The 16,595-nt window shown below is 44.2% G+C and overlaps 1 protein-coding gene across 3 annotated transcripts in view; it reads right to left on the bottom strand.

The window, feature by feature from the left end:
• Positions 1-359: 359 nt before the first annotated feature.
• Positions 360-16,595, bottom strand: part of LYRM1 (LYR motif containing 1) — a 59,542-nt gene continuing 43,306 nt past the window's right edge. For all 3 annotated transcript variants that reach the window (XM_069210283.1, XM_069210282.1, XM_069210284.1), the window contains exons 4-5: positions 7,489-7,581; positions 360-690 (exon numbers count right to left, since the gene is read on the bottom strand). In XM_069210283.1, coding sequence (XP_069066384.1) covers positions 574-690; positions 7,489-7,581 — 210 coding nt within the window. In that variant the 3' untranslated portion in view covers positions 360-573. The remainder of the gene's footprint in view (positions 691-7,488; positions 7,582-16,595) is intronic.

Raw genomic sequence — 16,595 nt, 5'->3', positions numbered from 1 at the left:
ACAGGACAGGTTGCATCAGGTTTTTCATGAACTGATTCTGTTTTCAATAGAGAGGATTGGCCCAAGGAAACACCCAATGAAACAAACGAAAAATTCAAATAAAAATACAGGTTGTGGTTTGCAGTTAACTGGATATATCTGTTCAGCAATTTAACTGGAGGTTTAATGTGGCCCTCTTTGAATGGCAGGAATCATGAACTGGATCTCACTGCAGGCTTTGAGAATCTCAACCAGGAACTGAAAAGGTGCGGGTTCATTCCATCACTATCGAATGCAAGACATCAACCTCAAGAGCAGGTCTAGGGAGGAAAACCAGGAGAGTACTGGGAGTTAAAAAAGACAGCTGAAAGGGAATCCCACCCATTTATGTGTTGTTTAATTGTAGAGAATCAAAGACGGGTTTCCACTGTCGAGCAGGCAGGACCCAGACCAACAAATGAAAGGTCCATGTGCAATTCTTTCAGCGTGACCCCACATGCGTTAGGGAACTGGAGTCATGGCAATACAGGTTATTGCAGTTTCTTTTTATGTACCGTCCATAGTCAGATGCAGCATAATAATACAACACATGCCCTATAATACGTCGTCGTGTGACTTCAGATAGACCGGCTTGGCTTGCTTTCTGAGCTTTTCTTGAGTTTTAAGTACTTGACCGTGTTTTTGGGCCAGACCCATGGGCGGAAGATGAATCTAAAGTAAAGAAAAACATGTTAGTTCTTTGTTCCATTCCTTTGTACGCAGGTAGTTATGTACATTGTATATAGCTGTAGTCTGTTAAATATTTAATTTAAATGCAAAACTGTTTTTCTACATATACAAAACACTTTCATTAAACACAACTCTGCAACTGGATTTCAGAATAAAAGTTATCAAACATCTTTTGGAATTTTTGTATTTCTTTTTTTCACTTATTTGTGGAAGCATTTCAAACAGAAAAGCTGCAGAATGTATACAGAGGCATGGATACATAGGGTGGGAGAAGTACATGGTAACAGCCTCTCAGACTTCTTCAACAGCAAGATCACCACCATATACAATAACTTCGACCCCCAACCCACCACCCTCGGCCTTGAAAACCCCATCCAACCTACGAACACCAACCGAATGGTCACCTCCTGGTCACCTCTAACCACACAGACCACCACACACATCATGTCGTCAATCCACTCCAGGGCACCCACAAACCCTGCCCCCTCCACTTCTTCAACCTCAGAACCAACCCTACCAGCTCAGAACTCAACATCTTTCTCAACAACTCCATTTCCACAGCAACCTTACCAAACAGCTGGAAACACGCAGAGGTCAAACCCTTCCTGAAGAAACCCTCAGCTGACTCAAGCGACCTCAAAAATTACCAACTGATCTCACTGCTCCCCCTAAAGCCAAAGTACTTGAGAAAGCCAACAACCTTTTAGCTCACCGATTGCCTAAAAAAACACACCTACTCGACACATGTCAATCAGGAATCCACACCAACCAAAACCGCCCTGACTGCTGCCATCAACGATATTAGAACTCTCCTCAACCGTGGACAGATGGTAGCCCTGATCCTCCTCCACGACCTCAGTGCAGCATTTTACACCATCTACCACAACACCCTCATCAACAGACTCCACAACATCGGCATAAAGCAGAATGCCCTCAAATGGATCGCCTCCTTCCTGACGGGCCACACGCAGAGCATCCGACTACCTCCCTTCACCTCCACACTCAAGGACCTCATCTGCAGCGTACCCCAAGGATTACCCCTCAGCCCCACCATCTCTAACATCTACATGACCCTCCTTGCCAGTATTGTCTGATCCCAGGGCCTCAGTATAATCTCTTACGCAGATAACACCCAATTAATCCTCTCACTCACCGAGGACCTCACCAACACCAAAACCAACTTCTGCAACACCATGACCAACATAGCCAAATGGATGAGAAACAACTGCCTTAAACTGAACTCAGACAAAACAGAAGTCCTAATCTTCAGAAAGAACACCTCCATATGGGACCACAGCTGGTGGCCTGCAGAACTTGGACCCACATTGATGGATCATGCATGCAACCTGGGCATCATCTGAGACAACCCACCATGAAATGACAAATTAACTCAATCGCCTCCTCCGGCGTCCAGACCCTCTGCATGCTCCGCAGAATCTTCAAATGGATCCCAATCAACACCAAAAAGACGCAGGCCCTTGTCACCAGCCACCTCGACTACGGCAACACTCTATGTGGGAATCTCACCCATCTCCTCAGAAGACTCCAGACCATACAGAACACAACAGCCAGACATCCTCAACCTCATTAGAAGGACACACATCTCTTCCCATTTCAGAGACTTCCACTGGCTACCCATCAAGAAAAGATGCCAGTTCAAGATCCTCACAATCACCTACAAAGCTCTACATGACCAAGGACCCTCTTTCCTTAACCATAGACTGACATTCCACCTGCTCACCAGACACCTGCACTCCACCTCACTCGCCCTCGCATACACCTCCCGCATCTGTTGCAGCCACTGTGGGACGCTCCTTTTCCTACATCACTGCCAAATCCTGGAACGATCTACCCCTCAACCTGCAAACAGCACTCACCTTAATGGACTTCAGGAAGAAACTCTAGACCTGGCTTTCCGATGAAGGCACAGCACCCTCAGCGCCCAGATACCCCTGGGGTGACAGACCTGCACTTTACAAAACTGCCTGATTGATTAATTGATTAAAAGGATAGGCTTTGACTGTGGTGGAATGAGATATTACTAGATCATACAGTTATAAACAAAAGGGGCCTCAAAAACCTTGACCCAAAATGTCCTGGTAAGGGCTGTAAACTGCCTGCTGCATTTTTGACAAATCACAGGTGTTCTGAGTGATGCGGTAAAAATGCATTACAAAAGCATCAGAACCTCCTGTGTAATGCAGTATAAGAATGCTACAGCCAGGCAGAACAGAAGAAGTTTGTGCTGTGTCATCTCTCCACAGTACAGAAAACCTCACAGAAGCAGCAACTCCAAAAGTGATACTGATTGCCCATTTAAAAGTATGTCCACGGTAATATCATGCATTCTAAGTACATTAACATAACATATTTAGGGATCTGCAATATTACATGGATTTGGTACGTTGGTTTAAATGAGGAGCAACACTGGTTGGGTAGTAGGAGTAATGTGAAAGTAACACTACACGTTAGTATTCATAGCAGCCTATTTATAGGGCACATGGCATGAGTGGAAGTTCCCGCAGCATCCAATGGGCAAGCATCCAATGGGCAAGAATCCCAAATGCGTTACAGCAGGATGGAGGAGATCAGAACCCATAATGCCAGAATTGAGACTAAAACAGCCATTTCTTTTATGTACCATTCATCCTCCCCCAACTCACTAAAACTGTTGCAGTCAAATGCACTGTAGAGATCACATAACCCACTCTGCTTCAGGCAGTCATTATTGTCCATGGGTATTAGCAGACTCAGACTGGCCTACAGGGCAATCTGGTACTCCCTGAAAGGCTAGTTCTACAGGTCAGTGTGTGTGCTGGTCTTTGTTTTGGCAGATTGTGTGCCTATTTTATGATGTGGTAGGCCGTTTTTCCTTTTTATTTACCTGATATTACCACAAACGTTACCTGCAACAATCACAAACGCACCCAGTTGCCCATACTTTGCAAAATACCTATACAATGTGTCTTTACAAGTTAAAAGCTGCTCCAATTGCAAATATGGGCCACTTTGATAAGCTGCTTGATTCCTAATAGGGGCCACATTAATTTTGGTGCCTAGACCTGAATCCTGACCCCGTATGACCCTGGGTGTTAGTGCTCTGCCCTGACTGGAACTGCAGACACCATACCCATTGCATAGCATGGGATGTTTATTTTGCTGTTCATTGGAATTTCTAGCGAATTTTGGGCCATACAGCTGGCACGCACATCTTACAGTTGCACTTACATAAAGCAATGTCTCTGGAAATAAAATTGAGGGACCTGTAGGAATTGGGAAACAGTGAATGAAAGAGAAGGGGTGGGATTAATGCCTGAAGTTTTGTATAAGGGGTAGGCCCCTGACGTGTCTGTCGTGCTCCTTATAGAGGACTGGTCCAGTGCATTAGATGGCTTGTCACTATACAAAACTGAGAGAGATTGGAAAGGGTACTGAATTAAAAAAAGGAAAATGTTACTTATCGCGTAAGTATCTGTTCATAGCGTGCAGTGCTGTAGATTCACATGCTTTGCATACTCCTGCCATCTAGGGTTGGGTTTGGACGATTGCAACTTGGTTATCTTCGAAGAAGTCTTTTGAGTCACAGGTATATGGTGACACCTCATTATAATGGCATTGCTCATGGACACCGATCCCATAGTTTTCACCCAGCAGTTTGTTTTTTGCCCAGCAGGTGAGTGCTGTGAATTAATGGAAGAAAGTGGTGCACATGTGTATTGCTAGAGAATTAAGTATAGAAAGAGAACGGAAAAAGGAGACCAGTCATACGTCCCCAAGGAGGAGGGTGGGCGCATGCGAATGTGCAGCATTACTCACTACGAACAGATGCTTACAGGATAATAATTGTCCCTTGTAGCATTCATTGCTGTAGATACACATGCTCTGCATGCACTGTAAAGCAGTCCTTCTGTATAAGCGGTGGCTAGTGTGTGCATGGAGCAGATGTTTTAAAAAGGGTCATTAGGACCTTCTGGCTAAAACTTGTTGTCTAGCAAGAACATCCACTCAGTAGTGTTTGGTAAATGTGTGTGGTTGACCAAAAGCTGCCTTACAGGTGTCAGCTAGTGGAATGATTTCAAGGAAGGCCATAGTCGCAGCCTTCTTTCGTGTAGAGTGTGCCCTGAGATTTACAGGGAGAACTTGATTGGCTTTAAGGTAGTAAGCATGGATACACTTCACTATCCATCTGGCTTATAAAAGGATTTGGTTGTGTTAATGTAGGAAGGCCTTCTGTGAATGCCTTGATGACTAGGGTAGCATGTTCTCTATTCTGCATGCAAGTGGCTATGGCTGGCAAATTAAGTCTAATGGAAGTATATGCTAACCAAGAATAATGTAGATAAAGGAGGTAGCATATAATGTTCTGCACAACAGGTTTTAATGGATCGATGTGCTTCAGGATAAGGTAACAGACAAACCTCTTCCATTTTGCAGCACAGTAAACTCAAGTAGTTGGCCTGAGTGCTTCCTTGTGGAAGCGCCTCTATGGGAGGCGTAGGTTGCCAAAAAATAGGATCTCAGGTGCCAAAACACTAGATTGTGCTGTTTGGGGTCTGGATGTCTGAGCTGACCCTGGTTTCTGGTGAGAAGGTCTGGCCTGTTGAGGAGCTGCTCGTGGAGGCCGATGGGCGTTTCAAGGTGTGTTGAGTACCAGGGCTGTTATGGCCCATGTGGGAGCTATGAGGATGAGTATTTGGAATGTTTGTTTCATCTTGCACACCACTAGTGGAAGGAATGGGAGAGGCTAAAAATCTTAAGCATATATCCTTTTCAGCCACCGTGCACCATGGACTGTGGGAACCCAGAGGCGATGCTTGGGCATTTTGCATTTCCTAGGGTGGCAAACAGGTTGGTCTGTCTGTGAAGTTCTGCTGCGTAGGAAGCGGCTATTCAGGACCAGAGAATTGAAAGTCCGATCCGTTTGGTGTGACCTGCAAAGTAGATCTGCTAAGTTGTTGTCCACCCATGGGAGGTACTCTGCCATCAAAGAGATACGGTGGTGCAGGGCCCAAAGCCAAATTGTTTGAAATAAAAGGGAGAGGTGGAGAGACCGGGTGCCGCCTTGCTTCTGCAGATAGTACATCGCTGTTATGTTGTTCAATCACACTAAGACACCATGTCGTGTATCTGTGGGAGGAAGGCTTAATGGACTAGCTTGATTGCTACAAGTTCAAAGTATTTGATGTGGTAATTCTACTGCTGTGGGATATACAATGTTCGTACTGCTGTGTGGTTCAGATGTGCCCTCCGTCACACTTGTCATGTGTCTGTGGTGATGTTGACCTATAGTAGAGGGTGTTTGAAATGCTGGCACTGCAACAAATTGTTGCAGTTTCACCACTGCAGTAAGCTGTAAACACTGGCCATTATCAACACAAGATCCTCCATGTGACCCTGCGCTTGGACCACACTGCTGAAAGGCACTGTTGAAGCGGACACGTGCAGTCTGCCATGGGGCACTATGGCGATGCAGGATGCCATCATCCCAAGGCAGCGCATTACTTTTCTGACCGGAAAAGGACAATCTTGCTGAAAAAGTGCGACAACCTGGTGGAAAGTTATGACTCCAATGGCAGGTGTAGGATTTGCCTATTACTGACTTTAGGGTTGATCCTCGGAAGAGTTGTATTTGAGATGAACCAGATGTGACTTGGTGACATTGCTGGTAAAGCCTAAGGTATGTAGGAAAGAAGTTGGGGTTTGTGTATGGGCAAGGCACTGAAGCTTGTTTGAGTTCTTGATCAGCCAGTTGTCTAATTAGGGGAATACCCTTCATCTCAGTAGGGGAATGCCCCTTCATCTCAGATGTGCTGTGACCACTGCTAGGCATTTGGCGAAGACCCTAGGGTTTGCTCTTACACCAAAGTGCAAGACTTTGAATAGATAATAAAATACATCCTCCTGTGGAGGAACTACAAATAGAAAATCTCAACATGCTTCTGAAAAGAGCTACAGAGCTGGTGCCTAGAAACCAGCTAAGCCAGATGTTCTTCTCCCGTTTCATGGTAAAGATGACAATGGGACGGCTGGAAATCCATTTTGGACCTCAGGATGGTTCTCAAAAACATGATACTTCAGGACAGTCACCATGCAGGAGGTTATCATCCTGCTGATAAAGGGGAGTTCATGGCCTCCCTGGATATCAAGGTCACATACCTCCAAATCCTGATCCATCCAAATCCCCAGCAATGTTTATGATCATCAGTGGCTGATCAGCAAGATAAATTCAAGGCATTACTGTCAGGATGAGGTGTTGGCGTGCTTATGTCTATGTGCTAGTCCAGTATGACGTGCTACTCCTACTGGACCAGCATGTATACTGGAGAAGAGGATAATAGAGGGGTACACAGTGTGGGTGCCTGTTGAACAGAAGACTCATGTCTCAATAGGATGCGCCCCAAACAAAAACCTGATTAAAGATAAAAAGGACTACATGTTCCAAGGTGTCAACAGTCTCTCATGAGACTTGCTAATAGTGACAGCTTTTTTTAATGCCTAGAGTAGAAGTTCTTTGTGGTTCGTAGTGTCCTTGCTATGCAATCATGAAACATTGTTGAGGCAACCAGCACTTACTACTGAAATCCTTGTCTTCTGTTTCTCCATGAAGTCAACAAAAGACATATTTGAAATCAGAGAAGTATCTTGCTGCACTCTTGCAAAAGTTATAGACTTGCACTTGTCATTACAAACTTGTGGACAAATTCAAGGTGCATTACATTAGAATTTTAAACAGACTAATGTGTTACATCCAGTGTTATGAATGAATCGATTAATACTTACAGGTCTTGGATATGGAATTCCGTAATGTAGCCCCATTTCAATCCTTGCTTTACACTCTTCTATGTGCTGTTTCACCATATCTGTGTCAGTAACCTAACAATGCAACAAGATGCATGACATATTGTTAACGATGTCACATAAGACATAACTACTTTTTTCAGCAAATCATTTATTGAAACCGGTCTAAACTTGCAAATTAAGCCTCGAGGCCCAAGTATCCTGTAAATGAAGACTAACTTTGCTAAAAGACTGTTTAAGGTAACCATTGGTATCTTAGCATTTTAATAGTCCGTGGAAAACACCATTAGCCTGTGAGTGGAAGCCAACAATATGAGTTCAAAAAAGTCTCACTTAAAACTACCATTGCAACTGAAGCATCTGCGGAATTTCAGGTATTAGTCTCCACATCGATCCTCACAGGTTGTGCTCTGGAATAGGTGTCAGGAATTCCTCCCAAATGGACCCTTGTGATAATGAAGACGGCATACATTTACAGAAAACGGAAACAGTGCATTTTATATTGCACGTTTTAAAAAGAGATATTATGTAAAGGTTCTTGAGCAACTGAATCACTATATACTCCATATCAAGCCCTAACACTAACTCAAACTGTATCCCAAACCCTAACCTTAAAATGAGCCCTAACTATCACACTAAATGGAGTCCTATAAGTATACATAACTCTAAAACAACCCTAACCTTAACTCTAACCTGCTCCTCTGACAAAATTCTAATTCTTTCACTTAAACACCAACTATACCTCCAATTCTAAATATTAAATGTTAACATAACCCTAACACAATCACACTTCAAAGAAACCTATTCCTAATCATATTCCTAATATCACCATCCAAATTCCTTCAATGCTTAAATCATTAATAACGAAAATTAAGCTTTCAATTTGTATTACTCAAAAGAATGCTGTATTGGTATTTTTTTTCCATAACACCAAGTTTCGCTTAATGCTCATGACTACCTTGTCTCTTTACTTCTGGACATGGCAAACCCTTAAGACCTCAAATTCTCAGTGTCTACTATCTACTCTATCACTGGGCTGCTGGTGGAGGTGTGCCAGATCATGCCGGAACCATGTTCAGCCACTGGAACTACCCACAGCAATAAGGGGGCCTAGAAAACTTATGCATTTGTAATGATATTTTAATAAATTCATTTTAAAGATGGCCGCCAAGGATGCCCACATTCATGGTGGTTATGCTTGAATGGGCTTTCGTAAAATAAAACAAACCCACTCACAAGTGCCAAATCCCTTTTAAGATGGACTCCAACCAATAACATGACGGGAGCCAAAAAGTAAAAAAAGTAATAAAACAAAAAATGGAGTGGTGTGGGGGATGGCAGGACAGCCAAGAACAGTGGGGGTGGGGGATATTTGAAATTAAATTAGAGGGATGGGGAAGCAACATGCAGAACAAGGGTGGAGGAGGGAAATGTAGGCAGAAGCCGGCAACAGGGGAGGGAGAAAGAAAACAACTGCATTCTTATGGCGTGCTTAAAATAAAACAAAAGGAAAATGATACTTACATTTTAAGCATTTGTTCATAGTGTGTAATGAAGTAGATTCACTCACATCCTCTGCAAGTTCTCACAAACTAGTGTTGGGTTAAACATCTGAGAGATGTTTTTCTTCAAAGAAGTGTTTGAGTTACAAGATAGGCTTTGGCTCCTTCCTCAGCCCACAATGTGCATGTGCATTGACTCCATGTTAGATTATATTTCACACAGTGGTAGGAATGTATATATGAAGTGTTGAGTGAGCCTAGAGTGGTATACCATGCATACAATGCATTGCAGACTGTCTATTAACAGGGGAGTTCTGCAATCACCACGAGGTTCTGGGGAGGAAAGAGGGCACGGGTGGATGTACAGCATCACATGCTACGAACAGATGCTTATAGGGAAAGTAATGTTTTCAGTTTGTAGCATGTTTAGCCGTAGATCCACATGCTCTGCATAGACTGTAAAGTAGTACCCTCAATAAGTGGTGGCCAGCAAATACACAATGCGGATGTCTGCAATTAAGTCTTTCAAACTGTTACAAATGTTTCAAGCAGATGGTTTCCTAAGAAAGCATGGTTGCCTCCTTCTTGCAGGTAAAGTGTGCCCTGGGGTATACACTTAGGGCTCTCTAAGCTTTCTGGTAGCAAGTCTGGATACACCTGAATTTCCACCTTGCTATAACTCATTTAGGAGCAGGATAAACTTTGTAAGGTTTTGCAAAGGCTACCAAAAGTTGATCAGACCAGTGTAAAGGTTTAGTCACTTCCGATTTCTGCAGATATAAAAGACAGCAATGATGTCCTGGACCTTACCTTCAGGCCATAATAGGCAAACTTTTACCACTCTGCTGTGTAACATTCTCATGAGGTGGGACTGCATGCCACTGATCATATATTCCCTGAGGGGTCTTCAGGTACCCAAACGTTAAGAAATCAGATGCCAGATCACTAGTTTCAGATACTTGGGGTCTGGTGCCTCATCTGGCCTTGTACAGGATGAGACAGTCAGGCCTGAGCAGAAGCTTCTAATGCGGATTTGGATAGGTATGCAGATAGACATTTCCAGAAGCATGGAGTATCATGTCTGTCTGGTCGGAGGCACCAGGATGAGAGTTAGAGACACATGCCGCATCTTCCTCAAAACATATAATAGCAATGGGATAGAAGGAAAAGCATAGGAGAAGATCCCGGACCAGTTCATTCATAGTGAATTGCCCACTGACTGTAGGTTTGGGTACTTAGAGGTGAAGTTTGGGCATTTTGGGGGTAGTGAACCGGTCTATTTGTGGGGCGTCCCAATGCTGGAAGTACCAGCGTAGAAATTGAAAGTGGAGTTTCCATTAGGGAACTTGTGGATGCATCCTGCTGAGCAGGCCTGTAAAGTTGTTATCCACTCCCAGAAGATGCTATGCAAAGAATTAGCTGTCATGGTGGATTACCCAATGCCAAATCTCCTGTGCTAGTGCCCCTTTGTTTCTACAAGTAATACATGGCTTTCATATTGTCTGTCTTCATGGGGAGTCCTTTTCCCCAAATGACCTTGTACAAAGCTTTAGGGACTAAGCGTATGGCCAGAAGCTCTAGGATGTGGCGGCCCTTGTGTTGAGAGGCCCACGTCCTTTCACAAGTATGGTGTTGAGATGCACTCCCCAGGCTATGAAAGGCGCTGGTGGTGAATGTCGCATGCTGGAGGTCTGCATGCAACAAGTGGTTGCTGTTCCACCATTTCAGTGAGCACTGGATTTCACTGATGCAAAAGTTTGACCACTGCCTCCCAAATCATGCTTGTAGGGGGGGTGCATGAGGAGCTTTAAATGCGGTACGATGGAAATGCATGAACTCATCATTCCATAGAAGCTGTAGTGTGGTTCTGATCATGTGACAATGACTGGGCTGAAAAAGACAAAGGAGCGCCGGAATTCCAACACCCACTGGTAATTGGGGTAGGCTTTCTTGTACCTCCACCAGCAGCCCAGTGATAGAGTGGGCAGCAGGCACTGATTTCAACACAGATTGCAGGAAGGGATGGGTATGTCAAGTTTAGAGATGGATTTTGTAACATTATTGGTGAACCCTGAGCTGTGTATTAGGGAAATAGTTGCTTGAATGGGTGATAGGCTGCAGCTCTTGATCAGCCAATTGTTGAGATAAGGGACAATGTTAGTAACCCCCTTTTGCAGTTGGGTGGACACTGTTCATAGGCACTTTGTGCACCAACTTGGAGATGTTGTGACTTTGAAAGGGAGTACTTTGAACTGGTAGTGATGATTTGAAGTAGTAGCAAAGTTACAGGTAGTGGGCATGGTGGGTGGATGTGTGGAAATAGGCATCCTTAGGCTTGAGTGTTATCATGTCTTTCCCTTGTCAAAGCAGAGGGATGATGTCCTGCAGAACTGTCATATGGAAGTGTTCAAACAGGGTGTGTCCATAAAGAGGCATGAGGTCTAGGAGAGGCCTGAGGGAGCAGTCTTTTTTGAGAATGAGAAAGTGAATACATTCCTTTGTACTGTTGCCGTGAAGGCACTCTCAGTTTTGCCCTTTCTGGAGGAGTGTCTGTACCCCTTCCTCGAGGGGCCAGAGTTAGTCTTGAAAGAGGATGTGTCTGAGGTGTGGAATGTTAGGAGGGGTGGTGAGAAGCTCTAGGCCACAGCCATGGTATCCCAAATAAGACCACTGGACTGAGGTGATCTCTTCCCTGCAAAAAAGGAAAGCTTGTATTTTCCTCCTATGACAGGTGTCATGTGATCCAGGGGAGGACAAGTCACTGTTTGGCAGTGGAAGCTTCCTTGGCTAAGCCACCTCTGCTCTTTCTCCTACTGTTTCCCATGTTTACACCACTTGTATAATCAGTACATCCTATGTTACCTCCTGTTGTAGGCATGCTCCTTGTCTTTAATAAGGCTGTGTCTTGTCTGGAGATGTTGTCTATGTTCCTACCCTTGGCTGCTGTTTATAAAAAGTGCTTCTGGCAGCTGGATTTTGCAGTGCATCCATGGACATATTGATCTCCCTGCCCTTTTTGGATCATTTCCAGCATTTCATCAACCTGGGGGCCAAAGATATGTTCTCCGTCGAATGGGATGATGAGGAGATGTAGTTGGATTTCGGGTTTGAAACTGAAGCTGCGAAGCAAGACTTGTCTTCTGAGAAAGACGGTAGTGTTGGTGGCCCTAGAGGCATTCAAGGCTTATTTGTCTTCAGACACAGTCTTATATCCTCTATTTCTGTACTTGTTTAGGAGGAGTTTGATAATGTCCAGCTTCACCTCTCAATGAAGCCTGTCATACCTGGAGAGGGTATGCCAGAAAGTGGCTATGTACCACTTTGTAATTGCCCTTATTGCTACTCTTTTGCTCGCAACATCTAACCTTCTGCTCTTCTTATTGGGTAGAGGGACATCCCCTTGTCTTGAACAGAGGCCTATTTACATGCAGTGTGAACTACTGGCGAGTCAGGCAGGCCTGACCTAGGATGTAAATAGGGACGCTGGGTGAAGGTTTATACTTCTTCTCCACTGCATGTATACACACCTTAGATTTTACTGGCTCTCAAACACTGACTGGAGGGGGGTGACTTAAACTGTACTGTGTGTTTTGACTTAGAGTCTCCACTCGGCCTCTTGCTTTTGTATCACATGCATGTGTATACTATGGTGTCTAGCTGCCCGCTGAATAACTTCATATTTAGCCTTGGTGTGCCTTCGCTGGGCAGTGGTCCTAATCACGAGACTTGCATGGGTCATTACCCGTCCCTGTATTTGAGGGCTGGTCTTGTGGGCCAGTGGGATCATATGTACTTCCAGAGTCTGAGTTTGTATGTGTGGACCACTCAGGTAACTCTGGAGGAGGCAGGGGAGGTGGTTCTGCCTGAGCTTGGTACTGGTACTCGTGGGAGGGGAGGCAGTGAAGGAAGGCGTAGCAAAGCAATTGTGCCCTATCTCCATACTTTTGCTGTGTCAAGTTCCTTGGGGTCTTTAAGGAGAGTTCTTCTTTAAACATCTGACTTCTCATTCAAGGGACTGCCTTTTTGGGATTCAGTGGAGGTGGTTTTGTTGATATCTTCCTGGTGATAGGATATACAAAGAGATGGTTCTGCCCTGCATCACAGCCTTCGACTCTACAGATCCGTCAGTCGATGAAGCTCCTGGTACCAGCTTCAGTGGTGCCTTCGGTGTCAACTTCAGAGTCGCGAGGGGCTAAACAGTCAGCAAAGCATTCAGCAGGTGTCACCGACGTACAGAGCTTCTTCCAAATCAAATGTAAATTGTGTGAACCCGAAGACTCTACCCATGCACATTGTAGAATAAGAGATGAGTCAAAATACATCTCATGATTTGAAAGCTTCTTTGAAGAACAACTTGCATAAGTCAGAGTCTGACACTAAATGACAGGAGTATGCAGCACATGTGTATCTACAGCCACACATGCTATGAAGAAATAGTTCCCCGAATTCAAGCAATATCAGCAGTAAACGGATAAAAGTCAACTATCAGAACACCGGGATACTTAAATGTTACTGGGTAGGACAAACACATGAATAGGGAGCAAAGCTATAGAATTAACAGGAGAAATGTGAAAGGGACAACAAAGCCATCCAGTAACAAGCTAGAGGCTGATCCAAAGCCCACTCAAACTATATGTTATATATTGGACACAATAGATCTACCTACAGACAGCTAAGGCTGTCTGTACATGAGACCAAAAAATGCAGAGATCCAGTAATGATCCAAACATGGCAGAGATACGGTAAGAAACACTGGAGAAGAGTAGATTGTTATCCTAGAAGAAAGCTGGTCATCTTGTATGGGGAAATGGAATGATAAAAGCAGTCATTGCAATGAGAAGTAAACCCTTAAGTGCAAGAATGACCAAACATTAGGAATGGAAAGTCAAACAGAAGACAGACTGAATCTGATTTGAGACACGTGGCTACTAATGAGCGCAAAAGCCCGACAGACTTTAGAGCATAAACTGACCAGAAGAAGTCACATGGTCTAACGTCTGGAGTTCCGAAGCTGTGCAAAAAAGAATGGAGGAAAATATTTAGATAGGAGAGAAATATTAAAAGTAACATTCATTCTCAGTATAGTAGGTGTCTTGAATATTTACGTCTCTATCATTCTCTTTACTTTTGACTGAACCCCCTTTCCACATTTCCACACTCTAAGTCAGAACACACAGTACAGTTTAAGTCACCCCCCTCCAGTCAGGCACTTCCTTTCTCTGCCTCACTTCCAACATTTCTGTTTGTCTTTGTTTTTATTGAGACTTTTCAAGATCATTTTCAGTCGCTCCTCGCCCTGCCCCTCCTTCACTGTGTGTGTCTGAGACTCTTTTTCTTTTTCCATGTCTATTTCTAGGAGCCATTTTCAAAGGCTTATTTCTGTGCTTGTTTCTCAACCTCTCTCTCTCCCGCTCTAAGCCTCTTTCAGTGGGCTTGTGAGTGCCCCTCTGTCCTTCTCTCTGGCTAGCAGTACTAACAAGCTTGTTTTTCCGTTTCTGTATGTCTCTCTTTCTGCAGTCACATTTACAGGTGTGCACATAAGCATGTTTCTCTCTGCCTCTTACAGCTTTTCTTTGGTTGCCTTTCAGTCGATGTGTGGTTGTGATCGGTCTTTTTCTTTACTGTTTACAGAGGTAGTGTGCCCTTTTGTAGAGTATGTGTGGCGTTCTGTTACTCTCCAGGGCTGTAAGCCAGTTTATCTCCAAGGATGTTTACCAGTCTCTCCGTGTTTATGCAGTTTCTCACACTCCCTCTTGCTTTGGTGCATTAGAGTAGTTCGGTTCCTTCTCATATAGACCCTCTTTCATTGTATCTAAGCATCTACATGCCATTTTGACTTTCCAACTTCTTACCATGTGTTTTTTTAACTTGTGTTAGTGTGCAGGGTTTCAACTGCGCCGCAGGCACACGCCTGTCAGAGATCTGAACGTCACACACAAACACAGGCACGGTCCGTGACATCTGGGGTGACTGCCACCTCTACATGCCTCACATAAGAGGGATGAGGAACATTTAGATGGAGTAGGAGGGATAGGGAGCAGGAAGGGGGCGCGAGCATGGACAAGCAGAAATAGTATGGGAATGAAGGGGGTGAGTGCAGAGGAGGAGGAAGAGGACGGGCAGGGCCGCGATGGTGGTGAAGCAACCAATGGGGTAAAAGTGCAGATGTGGAGGGACATGAAGGTTGAAACAATGGAGGAGGAGGGTGAGCGCTGAAAGAAGAGAGGTGTATGTCAGAATGAGGAGGGGGAAGTGAAGGTGAAAAGAAAATATTTGGAAGAAAGAAGGAAGAGAAAAGGGAAATGGGTGATGTCCACGTCCAGTAAAACCCATTCAAACAAAATTTGCAAAATAGCTACAGCAGCAGCAGACTTGGTAATGCAAAAGCACCAGAAGTCAGAGCCTGAGGACAAAATGGAGACATTTTCGTTATTTTTCAATAGTAGTTACCCCGAGCATAATCACCATATTATTCCATTCACAGCCTTCAATGACAACTCAGACTCTAACATGTACATGGCAAGATTTCCACACATGTCATCTGAAAGACCATTTATTATTCAGATCTGAGAAGACCCCCAAATCAATGCTTAAGGAACAATTCTACACATTTGCCAAGAATGTTCAGATTTGATTTATTATACTTTTGATTTCTTTACTATCATGTTGTCTCTTTTCAATGATTCCCTTGTTTGGGGGCATACTTCTCTCCATCTTCCAGAAGCTTATCCCACCAAGACTTACCTGGTGTTTTAGTAGCATAAACGGTGTCTGACAAATATGTGCTAACACAGTTGCACTCTATAATGCATGACTGTTTGTAAAGCTGCTCAGTTTAGATGTGGGCATTAACAGCTGTGCTGTAAATGTGCCACCTGGAAGGAGGAGGGTTTTTTCAATCTTATTGGGGCACTTTCCTGGGACAGTAGAGGGAATCTTGCCATACTTTTGCCTACAGTGCCCCCTTACACCAGACAGATTCCCAAAAAGACGAACACAAGTCCAGGGTGTGCTGGATGACTTGTGTGCTTGGTGTGGGAGGTGCATATGTGGGTGTTCCGGGTGGAAATTAATGTTGAATGTGCGGGATTCTGTGATTTGCTGGGTGTGAAGGTATCCCAAAAAAGGGGGATATGACAGCTGTGATGCATGCTGGTTACTCAAACGGTGAAGTGATAGCTGTCAGGCTGTGTGTGGGGCATTCTGAATGTGAACCCAGAGAAGGCAGTGTTTTCCAAATATGACAAAAAAGGGCAAACAAAATGCACATAAAACAGTGTGAAAGTACAGACAAAGGGACAAAATAAGGATAGGAGTCACAAGTGAGTTTATATCCACCCAACACGTACAGTTTCCATCAGACGTCATGATATGGGTCAGACTTCAGCTCTGTACCCCTCACACCTTTGACAAGGATGTCCACCAACAGCTGCGCACTCTTTACAACCAAACTAGCCCTTGTAGACCCTCAATACAAGTGGCCGTAAAACTCCCTATTATTCCCCAATCCCAGATTACCATTACAAGAGGGTCTTTTTAATGTCAGAGAAGGGAAATGTGGGAATTAAGAGTTTTTTTAGAATATTG

The sequence above is a fragment of the Pleurodeles waltl genome, chromosome 10 (assembly GCF_031143425.1).
Source record: "Pleurodeles waltl isolate 20211129_DDA chromosome 10, aPleWal1.hap1.20221129, whole genome shotgun sequence".
Taxonomy (NCBI): domain Eukaryota; kingdom Metazoa; phylum Chordata; class Amphibia; order Caudata; family Salamandridae; genus Pleurodeles; species Pleurodeles waltl.
The sequence above is the reverse complement of the archived record's forward strand: the minus strand, read 5'-3'. Positions and strand labels throughout refer to the sequence as shown.